This window comes from Aristolochia californica, unplaced genomic scaffold (genome assembly GCF_029961685.1).
Source record: "Aristolochia californica isolate CCGP_79_NKW_82.1479 unplaced genomic scaffold, dmAriCali1.0.hap1 SCAF_2, whole genome shotgun sequence".
Classification (NCBI taxonomy): Eukaryota; Viridiplantae; Streptophyta; class Magnoliopsida; order Piperales; family Aristolochiaceae; genus Aristolochia; species Aristolochia californica.
Genome location: NW_027181881.1, coordinates 45,529,201 through 45,544,005, shown reverse-complemented (window position 1 = coordinate 45,544,005; position 14,805 = coordinate 45,529,201). Strand labels below are relative to the sequence as shown.

Sequence of the window (14,805 nt, the reverse complement as noted above, 5' to 3'; positions counted from 1 at the left end):
TCAACCGATGAAGCTACATGGCGAAGGGCTCCACCTTCTGCTCCTCCATAGTTGCCCCCAGAAATTCATTTTCTTGTTCAGACAAAAGTGAATTTCGACTTTCCATGCAGCAGCTTGAGCCTCCATGTGAATCATGCTCAACCTGATGTGACTAGACGAATGTCTCCAAATCAACCTGTCTTGCTCCTTCTGAACTCGGGCGGAACAAATCCTCCGTTGATGCGCGTGGAGCATTTCATTTTTGAACCATTTGAGCATAGGGTAATGGAGATAACACGTTTTTTACTGATCCTACAAATGACCCATGAACGAAGTTCAACATATTGCCAGCAGGAACCATCATTGACATTGCCATTGCAGACAAGCTTGCTAGTTTCTTTTGTTCTGGGTAAATTTCAGATAAATGATACATGCAGAAGCAAAAAGATGCAGTATATTTGCTGAGAACTCACCTTCCTGTGATGGATAAAGAAAAATAAGGGAAATCTGCAAAAAAATCTTTACTGTCTTAAAAAATTGCAGCCAAGAAAGAGAGAGAGAGAGTCAGAGGGGTTGCTCGTGAAACATGTGGGGTAAGCCAGGTAAAAGTGAATAAAATAAAAGCAACTCCACAGACGAGACGAAGCAAAAAAACAATAAGCGAGGAAGACGAACGAATAAAAAAAAGGAAAAGAGACGAGAAAAGAAAAAGAAAAAGAAAAAGAAAAGAGAGAGAGAAAAGAGAACAAAGATGATTAGTTTAAGCTTTTGTTCAGAGATCTCCGCATGGAATGAATATCCCCACGAGGGCGGACAAACGAAGGCTGATGGGTTCCGAGAAAGTACATCTGTAACTCATTTTCTGTCATTTTGTGCTCATACTCAACCATTGCAACTTTTCTTCAGGGGATCCAGTCGTCGCTCCCATATTCAACCAGATACTGTTTCGACAAGGAATGAACTTCGCCTACGGTGGGATCATATAAAAATCCAAAGATATATATCCTATCTTCTAAAATAACTTTGAAACTTAAGAACTCGTTATCTTAAACAAGGGTAGTGTCCGTTCAATGAGCTGCAAAACCAGGGTTTGTAACTAATAAATAAAACGCTAAATGGGACGGCCGATTCCTCTTGCCCATACAAAACGTAGCAAAATTCCCTTCCCTTCTGCATCTTCTGCAATCAGGAGGCTCATTTGGCTTTATATCATTTCCTCTAATATGCTTAGTTGACTCTTCACTTAGGAACTATCACCAAGTGATGTCGTTAGCATCTTGTAATCATCGATGTTTTCTTCTTTCGACTTCTCATTTGTAATTCTTTTCAGCAAATTTTTACCTCTTTCTATTGCATTATATGTCACCATCTTTTTGGCATTTCTTGCCCCTCTTTATTCATTTACGTTGGTTGCTTGTTACTTTGTTTCTGTGTATTAGTTTGAGATTAATTAATTGAGTTTCGTCTGTTCTGGTAAACCGGAAAGTTTCAAACAAGAGATCCCGACAGACCAATTGATACCAGTAATTTCTATTTTTCTTTCTTTCGTTCAATTTATCATTCAATTTGTTGGGTTCAGATATTTTAATCCATGGTTTAGCATAAGACCCAGTTTCCTTGATTTGTAACTGTTCGTGAGTAATTACTTTTACGCATCTCTGTGAATAGTCGAAGCTTTCCTGCTCAATTTGTAATTCACCTCGTTTGATGAATTATACTCTTATGGGTTGTGACAGGGGAGGAGAAACTTTGTTGCGACTGTAGTCAACCAACTCGCACTGAACCTGAATCAATTAGAAGAAATAGGAATAAAAAACTTGCTGTAACAGCCTTAGATCCATTTGGGTGTGTGCTCCGTGCAATGAGACCCTGAACCTGATTTCCGACTTCCACGACCTTGTACCGCACAAGGTTGTGAAAGAGATCAACAAGAGCACCAAAAACGAGTCTACCATCGCCATTATCGATCTTTACTCAGCCTTCATGTCCGTGTTCAAAGGCCAAGAAAACCCCACATTGGAGTGGAAAATCCAAGTTAGTAGAGAGTGGATGGATGAATGATTATTTGAGGAGAGGTTCGGTGGTCCTTGGAGGATTGTTGGGTACACGACCAAAGTCTCACATTAGTTAGAAGTGGTGAGGATCATGGATATATAAGTGTGGACACTATCTCTATTGGTATGAGACTTTTTGGGGTAAAACCCAAGAGCAAGTTCATGAGAGCTTAAAACACCGATAGTAGAGAAAAGAGAAAATGAAGAAAGAAAAAACGTTTTTTTATTGTAAAAAAGAAAATTTTTTAATAATATTTTAAAAACACGGAAAGAGAAGAAAACAAAAGAAACCCTTAAAAGTGTCAAAAGTATCGTCTATGGAATTTCAGCATTTCACAAGGTTGGTTATAAGCACTTAATGACAAGCAGAAGGAGCCACAGAAGTGGCATGTGGGACGAAACCTTTATCTTAATATTGCAGTTGTTTTCATAGTTAATGTAATCCGTCTTCATTGCCAATCAAGAATCTTTTCGTTAATAACTTTGCTTTGTTACTTCCTTTTCGTTAATCAATTGAAGGCATAGATTGACCATTAGAGGAGGATGGTTGAGCTCGGGAGCAGATTTGTCCCTTGGGTTCAGGCTATTTCCCCCCACCTCACTCCCTGGCTCGATTCAGTTTGTCCATGGCAACGTGACGGAGAAAGATTAGGCTTATTTAATATTAAAAATCTCTGATTAAGAAAGTCTACCTAGGAGATTACTGTGGACGGGGACTGGTTGAAATTCCTTGCGTTTTAGTTGCTTTGTGGCGTGGTTTTTAACCCTTGAGATGAAATGGAACTATATTTTCAAATTGGCAATGAAGTGAAAGCTTGTTTATTGTGATCAGAAACAATCGATAACAATATTGAAAGGCAAAACATACATTGATAGGAAATTGACTCCACGCCATGTAATTCGAGCTAAAGTGGCAAATCCCAATCAAGAAAACGATTCTTTAATCTTACCAAGTGAGCCCCATGGAGTTTGGTATAATCATGCCTCTCGATCGCGATTTAATAATGGGTCTTAATTACATCTATTTCGGTGGTCCAAACATTAATTAGTAAGAAATTCCGAAGCCTTTCGTTTCTCTAAGCTGTGTTTTGCTGTAAGATGGAGTTAAGATCGTCCATTCATGCGCAGTTTACCTCAATTATTGATCAAACATGGTTCAGAAACCTTAATAATCGATTTCAAACCGAGACGAAGGTAATAGATTTTGCAACGTGCAAGGATGAGATTTCGGAGACGCGGATTGGAAGATGACACCTTTTCCTACCGATGACGGCCATCAGTGGGTGGATGCCGGCTTCCCCAGTTGTGGGCTCCCCTGGATCGAGTTTGGTCGCCATCCAATTTAAAAAACAAATTTCAGAAACCCGAACGAGTTGGTTCTTAATCCCCTATAAATCCTCACCAGCGAAGATGGCTCGCACCCACCCCACTTTGAACGCGTTTGCACGACGACCCAGTTGTGTGTAGTAGCCTTCCCTTCCCGAGGACTTCCGAATCTCGCCGGAAAACATTTTTTCCTTCACACGACTGTTCGGATTCCCCTGCTCCGCCTCTTCTGATCGGCTTCATGGAGAAAGATAATACACTCTTCTGTTTCTGTGTCTTCCTTGCTCTTCTGCAATGCGGTGCGTGTACTCCTGGTTCTCTCTCTCTGTTGTTTTGAATAAAATGGTGAATTGAGTGTAGATGATTTATGATGTGAAAGCTTTTTGTTTTGCGAGACAGGGATTGGAGTGGACGCACACCGTTATGGACGGTTGAAGCTGTTTGTATTCGGAGATTCGTATGCTGATACCGGAAATTTCAGGAAATCAGCAGCTTCGTCGTGGAAGGAGCCTTATGGGGTCACCTTCCCCGGCAGGCCCACCGGCCGCTGGTCCGATGGGAGAGTCCTGACAGATTTCTTGGGTGAGTTGCTGGAGAATAAAAGTTGATTCGTTTTTCTGCAATATTTTCTGACTGAGAATAAAATTAATTATGTTTAGTTTTCCGTTAATAAGACGACAATGCTACACAGACACATGTTGTGGTAGGAACCATCATAATTTCTTTGCCCGTGCATGTCTGCTCAGAGATTCTAGACGTCATCACTCCAGATTTTTCAATTCACCTCAAAAATCTTTTTTTTTTTTGTAGAAATTTCAAAATGTAATCCCAGTTTCTGCAGTGTCTTCTACGTCTTCTTCCCGGCTCTGATCATTACTCATGACACTGTTGACTGCTGCCACTCCTTTGCTTCGTTTCCTCTTCTCTTCTTATCTTTACCAAAGCGAGAGGTATTTCTTTCTTTTAATCTCCAGACTTCTCTTTTCTTCTTTCCACACATGCACCCACTCTTCCGTAAAATATGATCTCCACATGCCCTTTTTCTTCGTCTTTCTCTCTCTCGTTGTTTTTATCAGTTTTCATGTCAGGGTTCTATCATCTCCTCGTCTTTTTCTTCCTTTTTATCACCTGTCGTCTTCTGTTTCTCTACTTTCAGCATAAAAAAATTCTAGTGGCTCTAGCTTGCGTAGTTTTCTTTATATTGTCTTCTTCTTTTATCTCTGTAACCCGCTTTCTGTCATTCTGCGAATCCAGCTTCGCTTTTGCGAATTCGGTCGCCGCTTCCATACAAATGGAGAAGACTCAGCCCGAAGCTGTTACGGTACGGAATGAACTACGCCTACGGCGGGACCGGAGTGTTTGACACGTTGGTGTCTGCGCCGAATCTGACGGCCCAGATTGAACTTTTCCGTAACATGATTGAGGAAGGCAATTATTCAAAGCTGGATATTCAGTCTTCCATTGCCTTGGTCTCTCTCGCAGGCAACGACTATACCGCCTACCAGGCCCGGAATGGCTCCCTTCAGGTATTTTAAATTTTTGTAGATATTTTATTGGGATATTTCTAGGGTTGATAATTTGAAACATGGAACTCTTATCTCATAACAAACTAGAGCTATGTTGGAGTGGGGTTCAAAGTGTCACACTTGCTTTGATTGACAGGATAAAATGATAAAGAAGTTCAAAGGGGGGGAAAAAGTCAGGTGACAACTAAGCTCTTGTAAGGAGTTCAAATAATGGATTAATCGATCATCTTCTCCTTAGCCAGATTCTTTTTTTCTTCAGAGTGATTTTTTTTTTATATTTTGTACAAAGTGATGGTGATTGTGGGTCCTTGTAGATTAATTTGAAACATGTTTTCTGAAAAGGAAAGCAATCGCTTCAGAGTATAAAACGCTGCATATTTCCTGTAATCTATACGTGTTGTGGCTTGTAAGTGGAATGCATTATTGGAGGGTCCGTTCCTCACTGCACAGCTTTTTATAAAGTGTTATCAGTCACCTGCTCTCCCAAAACGTCACAGAATTTCTTTCTTTTCTTTATCTTCAGCAATCTGGAGCCTCCCTTGTCTCCGATTATCCGTTTTGACTCTTTGCTTATAGTAAATATCATAATTTGATGTCGTTAGTAGCTTCCAGAACAAAACCCACTATTCACAATATGAAGTTGGAAGCTGTTTACAGTGCTTTGATCAGTTTTCTTGGAATGATCGATCTTTACCTCCTTTGGCATCTGTTGTTTGTTTCCATTTGAAACTATGAATTAAAGCCGTTTCGTAACTTTGGTTTGTTCTGGAAAATCTGAAAGTTTCAACAGTTTGCTTGATTTATTGATGTGGTGCCATGTAACAGAACGTGACAACCTTTGTTGCATCTGTAATCAACCAACTGGCACTGAACCTGAAGCAAATACAAGAGATCGGAGTGAAGAAGATTGCTGTAACAGCCATAGAGCCAGTTGGGTGTCTGCCCGACGCTACCATCGTCTCCTCCTACCAGAAATGCAACGAGAGCATGAATGGGATTTCCATCTTCCACAACCTTCTGTTGCAGAAAGCTGTGGAAGGGATCAATAACAGTAGCAAAAACGAATCTACCATCGCCCTTATCGATCTTTACTCGGCCTTCATGTTTGCGTTCCGGAATCAAACAAACCAAGGTATGCATCTGTCTCCTCAAACGTTCAGTTTTTCATCAGAGGAGCCACTTTCTGGTTTCTGTTTAAACTGTTGAATCTTTTTCAGGGAAACGGAGATTTGAAAACCATTTAAAGCCTTGCTGTGCGGGGATAAGACCCGGAACTACTTGTGGCAGTGTAGATTCTAGTGGAGCCAAATTGTATACGATCTGTGATGATCCAAAGTCCACCTTCTTTTGGGACGGAGTCCATCCTTCACAAGGAGGATGGTCTGCCATTTCCTCTTACTTGCGTGGGACTCTTAATCAACTCTATAACTAGCTGTTGTTAGGAATTCCCTCTGCTCTACCAGTTTGTGCTCGACTGTATTTAGGTGTTTTTTGGGTTTAATAAAAGGGCTTCATGTTTGAGTTTCGTTTACTAAAGTTTGGGATTTCATATTTCCTGGAAAAGATTTTCAGCAACAAATGCCCAAGAAGTCGGTCTCTGTTTCAAAGCAAAAGTGACTGATTGGACTTGAATCTTACAAAGGAAAAGAATCCAGTAAGGCCCAACATTGCTATGTTCAGTGGGGTGTTATTTTAATATTTGAGGGTATAAAAATTAAGAGAAAATTAAGAAATAGGTTTACATTCTCACTGTTAAGAATCTTTAGTGCCTTGGACCAATTACACTTTGCTATTGGGGGGTTAGTGCACATGACTCAGGACATGATCTTCATGCGCATTACGCAGTTCATGTCCTGGTGTCGTTAGGGGGCGCTAAAATTCATGTCATGTACATGAATATACATGAATCAGGAGTTCATATCCCAAGAGTAAACGGCGGAAAGTGCTTTCCTCCCGATTTTGAGAATCATCTACATGACTCTTGCGCGGGGCTGTCTTTCGGGGCTCTCTCTGCCGCACACCTCTCTGTCATTGCATTCCCGCAGCCCTCTCTCATTCTCTGTTCCCTCTCTCGTCTCTATTCCCGCAGCCCTCTTTCGTCTCCTTTCCAGCAGCCCTCTATCATTCCCGCAACCCTCTCTCATTCTCTGCTCCCTCTCTCGTCTCCATTCCCGCAGAGCACGGGAGGTCGAGCTCTGTTGCAGAGCTTCTCAGCCTCCCTCTCTTCTCCCTCTCGGCGTACCGTCGGAGCGCCGCCTCTGTCGGCATTGCCTAGCCCGTCCCCGTCGCCATCGCCGTTGCCCGCTGACTCACTGCGGAGGAAGACAAAGATGTTTAATTTTTCCTAAGTTTAAACTATCTTCATAAAAATCATTAATTTATAATTTTTATTTATAAAATAATTATTTTGATTTTAAAATTACTATATTAAAATAGTGATTTAATATTCATAATTAAAATATTGTTAAAATAAATAATTGATAAATTATTTTGGCATAATTATCCGATTTCTATAGTTAATTAAACCAATGGTTTTAAATTTTGTGATAATATATTATTAATTAATAATACATAAAATATATTATATACAAATATATTGTGTGTTAAAGTTATGATTAGATCAATTTTTTCTCTTAAATTATTCATTTTTAGGTTAAAGTATATCATATGTTATTAATAAATTAATAACTTAACGTATTACTTTCGTTTTTTTATTTATAACGTTATTTATTTATTATTTGTAATTAATCATATACGTATTTCATTGGCTCATGTAATTACCATATTAATGCATAATAAAATATCTAATTCAATTAATAAATATATTAATATATTTAATTATACATTAAATAACTTATTCGTGTAGTAATAATGGTTGTTTTACCTAATTTGAGGTTTAAGGATTATGTTGTAATTAAGTGCACTGTAAAAGTTTAAAGATTCTCTTGTTTTTTATGTTTTTCTCATGTTGGGGCACTAACACTGGAAACTGTTTTCCAGTGCACATGAAGTCGTCAACACTAACACCAAGTACGAAAATGATCTTCATGTACATGACTAACATGATCTTCATGTTGGACATGAACTTGATCTTCAAGAATCCATTTGGGGCACTAACCCCCCCTATATTTAAATCCATTTGGGGCACTAACCCCCCCTATATTTAATTCAATTAATATTAATACGAGAGGAGGATTTTAACTTCTGTAGCAAAGGAAAATCACTATAAATTTTTGACTCGTTCAGTTTCAGATGCCTGCTCATCTCCAGAACAGGTTCTACAGAGTAAGTGCTAAACTATGAGACCCTCCTTCCTCCCGGTGATCGCATCTCTGGAAGATAGCTAGAACCAGTCTAAGCAAATAAAAACAGAGTTATTTCTGTTTTGATTGATCAAAGAGCAGATTACGAAATATTCTTATGTAATCCGATTGAAATAATTTCCTTGCTTTTATTTCTCGTCTCCTGGTCAAACTTGGAACAAATAATTGATCAATATATCGATGCTAAGAAACAGAAATGTCGACACATACTGTACAAAGTCCACGTCTCAGTGCTTGTTGATCCGTAAATGGACCCAACCCAGGAATGGTAGTACAAGACATTCTTTTATGGGGGAATTTATGAGAGGTTCCAGTCGAACCCTTGCTCGACTGGCCACCGAACGACGTATTAAGGGAGACGGGAAGCTGCTCACCCTCGATTTCTCCAATGATCCTTACATGGACCCATCCTCTCTAAAATGGTTTTCTGCGACCTGGAGCATTAAGGACTAAACTGTTGTGTCTACTACAAATACAAACTTTACGTCACTTCTGATAGAGTTAAAGAGACGACCCGAATGACAGATTTCTTCTTCTCACAGGTGAAGACTAATTTAACTCCTCAATGATGCATTTCTTCAAACAATATTCGCGAACCCAACTGGGAGGCTTAAAGCAGGCAAGCAGGGACAAGCTTTCTTTTCAACGATCACGCTCTATCTGAGTTTAAGCCTGTCAGTTACGAGGAAGTCTCCGAGCATTCTGCCAGATGACAGATTGCGAGAGCAGGTAGAGGATTAATGGAAGGAATAACCTACGATATAACGTAACCTATGATTCTACGATACAGAGAAATAAAAAATTAGATTTTGGAGTTGCAAAAGTCCCCATTAGCATAATCTCGGAGAAGCAAAGCCTTTAGGCATTTAATCAAGCCTACTTCCCAAAATTGAACAGAGAAGAAGACAAACCGAAGGGAAACTCTTCATCCCTCTTCCTCTCTTCTCTCTTCAGATAGATGGATATGCATTTTAATCCACCAATCTCTTTTCTTCTTTGAAACGGAGAGGGGAGGATTAATTAAAATTCCCTTTGTCAATTGAGTTTAGATGCTTCCCGAGCAATTGGAAAGGGTCAGATTTACAAGACCAACAAAATAAGAGGGATCATATTTAATTCAATCACATTCCACAAAATTAATCTACACTACAACCTAAACAACTAAAGACCATTTCTAAAGACCATGCTTTGTAAAACTGAAGTAATGCACATCAAGTTAGATGCCTATTAGTTTTAGAAAATCACATTTCGCAAAGGGTTATCATTGATGATCATTAAGTTTTTTGCTTCTATAGAATTAAAAAATGTAAATCCCATAATCCGTGAGGAAAAAGTCAGTTTATTATCAATCGATACTCCCCAATTTATTGCAGATGGTGGATACTGTTAAGTTGTGGAGTCTAATTAATGTTTTACGTTAAGTTGATACACGAATTACCTTAGTTTTCTCTTCATATTTGAGGGCGCTGTTGTTAGGGTTATCATCGAGGAGAATCATCAATTGCAGTAGAGATAGGTCAGAGAAAAACACTCGAGTGTGTGCGATTTCTCTTGATAGTTGCTTTATCATCATAGTGAATTATTACAGCAGTGGAAAACAAGACGTAGTCTCACCTTGATGCGAACCTGTATAAATCTTGTATTTTTCGTGTTTGATTTTGTTTTTTTCTGTAATTATTATTACTCTCGTTAGTATTAAATTATGATGTCTAATTCCTAACAAGACTTATACATCGGTGAGAGTCTGGTTCTATTCTTCTTCTGTCAATTGAAGTTGCAGCTTTGAATGTTTGTCTCCCTAAAAACATGATAAATAGAAAGTTTCCAAAGAGGAAAACAGGATTAACTCCAACTCCCAGCGTGCCCGCTCAGATAAATACCAGACACTGCTGATAATCGTCACATGGTGGTTGGCAAAATGGTTAGAAATTTGGAGTGGAGAAGGTGTACGCTCCTAATGAATTCCAAGTGGTTCATGGGCATCCATCAGTTCAATGCTCTGTTCATCAAGTGTAAATGGTTAGAAAACGATCAGTACTGTTGCACAGCAGAAGAATGAGAAAAAGTTCAAAAAGATTGTGGCTTACAGATTGCGTATACTGATTGAGGAGGGTCAGACAGATCAAACCAGAGTGCACTGACAGTCACGGATTAATGTTGCTTGGCCACACAACACAGAGATCCTTATAGTGGGATTTGTCCGAGCTGCTTCTGCTCTGTGCAGCTTGAACCTGACCCAAGCTTAAACAGAGCAACATTTCTTATATTTTTCTTTCTGGGTTCATAACCCATGAGTTACTTCCATTCTCCATACCCGTATTACATGTAGAACATTCTCTTCATATGTGTTTTGACAGGGTATGATTGGTTAAGGTGGGAAAGCTGATTAGGACTAAGAATCAGAGTTAAGCATTTTGATTTATGAGACGTTCAATTCTGTAAATACAAGCAAAATTACCTTTGTTTAAGTGTGTAATTCACCGAGTTTATTGAAAAAAGCTTATCCATCCATTCTACAATTTCAATTGAGATAGTTCTCACAGAAAAAAAACTCAGGCTCTCCAGTTAAAGAGACCTTGACCCAAAATTCGTTACTACGGTGTCCAACATCTCCTTTCTACTATTTCAATTTTCGATCAGAGTTTGGGTTTTTCAAAGTTAATCACATGCCTAGGACACATGTTTTCGTAATTGGTGTAATATGATGTAATCGTAGTGCTAGCAAATGGGGTTTTTTGGTTTTCCTTCCCAAGTAACTATGCTACACAAGAAGCAAGCACTATGATTTCGGTTTCCTACTTTATGGGATTAGCTGAAGAACTGTCTTAACCAAACCCAGTTCCATTAAAAAGCCAAATTTCTATCCACTTTAAGAGAACAAACGAAGGATTTATATCCACTGTGTGAAAACATGTCATGCGGATTCATACAAATGCCAAACTGTATGTAATAGTCCACAGACTATTTACTGAAGAAAGAATTAACCACGAACGTGCACTCAACTGCACTGCTTTGGGCTTCATGTGTGTGTATATATATATATATATAAGCACGAAAGTAGCTCAACAATTCCTGAGTCACTCCCTCGGCTGTTCTTCTCTCTTGGGTCTTCTTCTCTGTGTTCTTGTGAGAAATGGATGTTCAGTATGTGCTGGAGACTTTGAAGCAGAAGAGCATCTTGATCACTGGGTCTACTGGTTTTTTGGCGAAGAGTACTGGCCTTTGCAAGCTCTATTCCAATCTCATAGTTTTTTTTTTTTCTTATTGATTATAGCAGCTCTGGCTTCTTCTCGTTTCAAAATCATTAGGCCTTTTCTATGAGTTGATTTTCCTTGTATTGATGTAGTTTTTGTGGAGAAGGTGCTCAGGGTTCAACCTGATGTGAAGCAACTCTATCTTCTCGTGAGAGCTGAGGATAACGTGGGAGCGGTTCATAGATTTCAGAAAGAAGTGAATTCATGTTCACTACTCTCTTTTTTCACGAGTGACCTTTCTCGTATTTGGTGATGTCAGTTTTATCTGTTTTCAAACTTTGAACAGGTGATAGGGAAGGATTTGTTTCGAGTTTTGAGAGAGAAACAAGGCAAGTCTTTCGATTCATTCGTGTCTGAGAAGGTAACTCCTTTTGCTGGGAACATCTGTTATGAGAACCTGGGAGTGAATGACTCCGGTTTGAGGGAACAAATGTGGCGAGAGGTTCAAATTGTCATCAACGTAGCTGCAACTACTGCTTTCGATGAGAGGTAAAAGAAGAAAGACGGAGATTATCAGACTACGAGAAATTCTTCCCTGCTCTTAACCGATAATAATTTGGCAAAATGTAATTTGTTTCCCAGGTATGATGTTGCTCTGGGTATCAACACGACTGGAATTAAGCGCGTTCTGGAGTTTGCAAAGAAATGTCCCAAGTTCGAAATGCTTCTACAAGTTTCAACTGGTGAGAATATAGTCTCACCTGATGAAACTATTTGCCGATACCGTGTGGTGCTAATCCCTGGGTAAATTTTTTTGCAGCTTATGTCAGTGGAGTGAAGCCGGAGATCATACCAGAGAAGACGTTGCAGTTGGGTGAAGCTCTCAATGGCCACCCAGGTCTTGACATTGAGACGGAACTCAAGGTTGTGGAGGAAAGGTTGAAGGAACTTCGCGCCGAAGGAGTTACAGGGAAAGAAGAGAGAATTCTCATGAAACATCTGGGCATGAAAAGGTATAGAATACTCATAAACGCTCACTCTTCAACATGTCTGAATCGTGGAAATGAACAAACATAGGAATTAATGACCATTAATTCTGCTACATACTGAAAATCAATTTCTACTCCCTTTATCTTTGATGTCAAGTCAATGATTAGATTGAAAGCATCAAAACCTAAATCAAACAACAGAAACAAAAAGCATCAGAACTAAAATCAAGATAAGAAACCTCACCCTGGGAAGGGGAAACTCGTGAGAGCTGATGAGGTCACGATGGACCATTCTATCATGGATAAGCTGTTCATTGATGAGAAAACTGAACACAGCCCCTGTTCATGCAAGTCGCGTTGCTGTCAAATCTTTATGTCCAGTGAGTGCAAAGGTGAGGAGAGAGGCGTTTCCTCAAGGGAAGATTTATTAACAAGGGACGTCCGCTTGAGCTTGAGCTGGGAACCATGGACCACACCAGGATATCTCTCTCTCGCCTAATAAATTTTGGGTCCTGATCTTCAAATATAGAACTGACAGAGGGAGAACACTGCTACAAATTAATTCTGATTGTAGATGATGTTAACTGAGACTTTGTGACATTTGTGACTTTCTCACTACTCTCCCTCCCTCTCTTCTCTGACATTGTTCTCTCCTCTGAATGCGTTTTTATTTTTTTCATTTTTATCTCAACTCTTGAGTGCAGATCTCGGATGTTCGGTTGGCCGAACACTTACGTTTTCACCAAAGCGTTGGGAGAGATGATACTGGGGCAGTTTAGAGAGAAGGTACCCGTTACCATCTTGCGTCCCTCCATCATAACCAGCACTTACAGAGAACCATTCCCGGGTTGGATTGAAGGTACCAGGTAATTTCAGCTATCCTCTCAACTGCCAAAACTGTTCCCACTACTATTGAATTCAGATACTGCTCCCTATTAATGAAGTAGGTTTGAGACTACACGTGAATACACACATTGACCTCGTAAGCATTTTTTTTTCAATGAAACAACATGATATGTACATATATAAATTAATCCCCTATTATGCCTCAATCAACTCAATAAAGGTTGAACAAGTTTTTTTATATCCCATGATAAGGCTTAATTGATTTTGATTTCCCAACTTTTTGTACTATATCTAAACCAAATTTAACTAATTGATTTTGATTTCCTGAGTCATTGAAGATCAATCTTATTGTAAAATAATGTCTAAAGGGATTGGAATATTGCAGAACTATTGATGCTGTCATGGCTGTTTATGCGAGTGGCAAGCTATCATGCTTCCCAGTAGACCGAAATTTGACCGTTGATGTGGTAAGCTAGTGCAGCTTCAATCCAGATTTGTCGAAACAGAACTTTTAATATAATAAAATCCTAATCCAGTAAATACAACTACAAATTTGGGAGAAGGGATTGGCAATCGTATAGACGATAGATCGTCTGCCTCTGGACTGAACAACCTCAACTTTACTGCAGATTCCCGGAGACATGGTAGTGAACTCCATGCTTGTGAGCATGGCGGCTCACTTGAACCGAACGGCAGACTTTCCTTACCACATAGGTTCATCTGTCCGGCATCCCATGCAATACTCCCTGATAGAAAGATGTTCGAACCGCTACTTCACTGATCATCCGCAGATCGGCAGCGACGGGAAACCAATCTTCCCCCGTGAGGTTCCCCTCTTCACCGACATGGAAAGCTTCCGGCGCTTCATGACCATACGTTACAAGCTCCCGTTGCAGGTCTGCTGAGAACTACGTACCTTCCCTTGGAGGTATGGAACAGTTTTTGTCATGACTGATACTGCATGGATCTCACTGCAACAGCTGGTTTTCTTTCCAGGGTCTGGACTTGCTGAACACAATTTGTTGTCAGTATTTCGATCGTTTATACACCAGGCTCAGTCGTCAGTACAATTACGTCATGAGATTGGTGGATATCTACGAGCCTTACGTGTTCTTTAAAGGAAGGTAGGAATCCAAATAAGCTTAACATTTCCATTACATTGGGAGTCAGGATCGATCGGGAACTGAATCTGGTTTCGGTGCAGGTTTGATGACTGGAATACTGAAAGGCTACGACTGATGGTGAAGGCCGGCAGCGCAGAGAAAGAGATGTTGAGCTTCGATCCAAAGGAAATTGACTGGGAAAGCTACTTCATGAATGTTCACATCCCAGGAGTCGTAAGATACGTATTCTGAATCGATTTCAGAGGAATATAATTGTGATAGGACGTATTATAATTGTCAAATGAATCTGTGGAAAATCTCTTCCAAGAGAGTAAGATGTGGTAGGTATGGTCTGTTGGTCTCCATTAATAAATTGAAGATAGAAAGGCAGACTGGCCGTTGCTGAGTTTCCCTCTTGATGAGTGAAAAAGAAGTCCATCCTATGTTCCTCCCACTTAAGTTGGT

At 39.7% G+C, this 14,805-nt stretch overlaps 2 protein-coding genes across 2 annotated transcripts; both read left to right on the top strand.

The window, feature by feature from the left end:
• The first annotated feature begins 3,442 nt into the window (after nucleotides 1–3,442).
• On the top strand, nucleotides 3,443–6,421 carry LOC137956192 (GDSL esterase/lipase At5g03610-like). Its single transcript, XM_068803570.1, has 5 exons — nucleotides 3,443–3,658; nucleotides 3,759–3,941; nucleotides 4,614–4,885; nucleotides 5,711–6,017; nucleotides 6,103–6,421. The coding sequence occupies exons 1-5, from the start codon at nucleotides 3,601–3,603 to the stop codon at nucleotides 6,315–6,317; spliced, it is 1,035 nt and encodes a 344-aa protein (XP_068659671.1). The 5' UTR covers nucleotides 3,443–3,600; the 3' UTR covers nucleotides 6,318–6,421.
• A 4,920-nt stretch (nucleotides 6,422–11,341) lies between these two features.
• On the top strand, nucleotides 11,342–14,592 carry LOC137957298 (fatty acyl-CoA reductase 3-like). Its single transcript, XM_068805053.1, has 10 exons — nucleotides 11,342–11,420; nucleotides 11,555–11,658; nucleotides 11,749–11,951; nucleotides 12,045–12,145; nucleotides 12,223–12,415; nucleotides 13,096–13,257; nucleotides 13,623–13,704; nucleotides 13,867–14,133; nucleotides 14,234–14,361; nucleotides 14,442–14,592. Exons 1-10 carry the CDS (start codon nucleotides 11,342–11,344, stop codon nucleotides 14,590–14,592), a joined length of 1,470 nt encoding a protein of 489 aa, XP_068661154.1.
• The last annotated feature ends 213 nt before the right edge of the window (nucleotides 14,593–14,805 follow it).

Excerpts from the sequence above, each read along its gene's own strand:
- LOC137956192 (XM_068803570.1), top strand. The coding sequence starts at position 3,601 with ATGGAGAAAGATAATACACTCTTCTGTTTCTGTGTCTTCCTTGCTCTT. Across the intron at positions 3,659-3,758 it reads CCTTGCTCTTCTGCAATGCG|GGATTGGAGTGGACGCACAC; the intron begins GTGCGTGTACTC and ends TTTGCGAGACAG. Across the intron at positions 4,886-5,710 it reads CCCGGAATGGCTCCCTTCAG|AACGTGACAACCTTTGTTGC; the intron begins GTATTTTAAATT and ends GCCATGTAACAG.
- LOC137957298 (XM_068805053.1), top strand. The coding sequence starts at position 11,342 with ATGGATGTTCAGTATGTGCTGGAGACTTTGAAGCAGAAGAGCATCTTG. Across the intron at positions 11,952-12,044 it reads ACTACTGCTTTCGATGAGAG|GTATGATGTTGCTCTGGGTA; the intron begins GTAAAAGAAGAA and ends TTTGTTTCCCAG. Across the intron at positions 12,146-12,222 it reads GCTTCTACAAGTTTCAACTG|CTTATGTCAGTGGAGTGAAG; the intron begins GTGAGAATATAG and ends ATTTTTTTGCAG.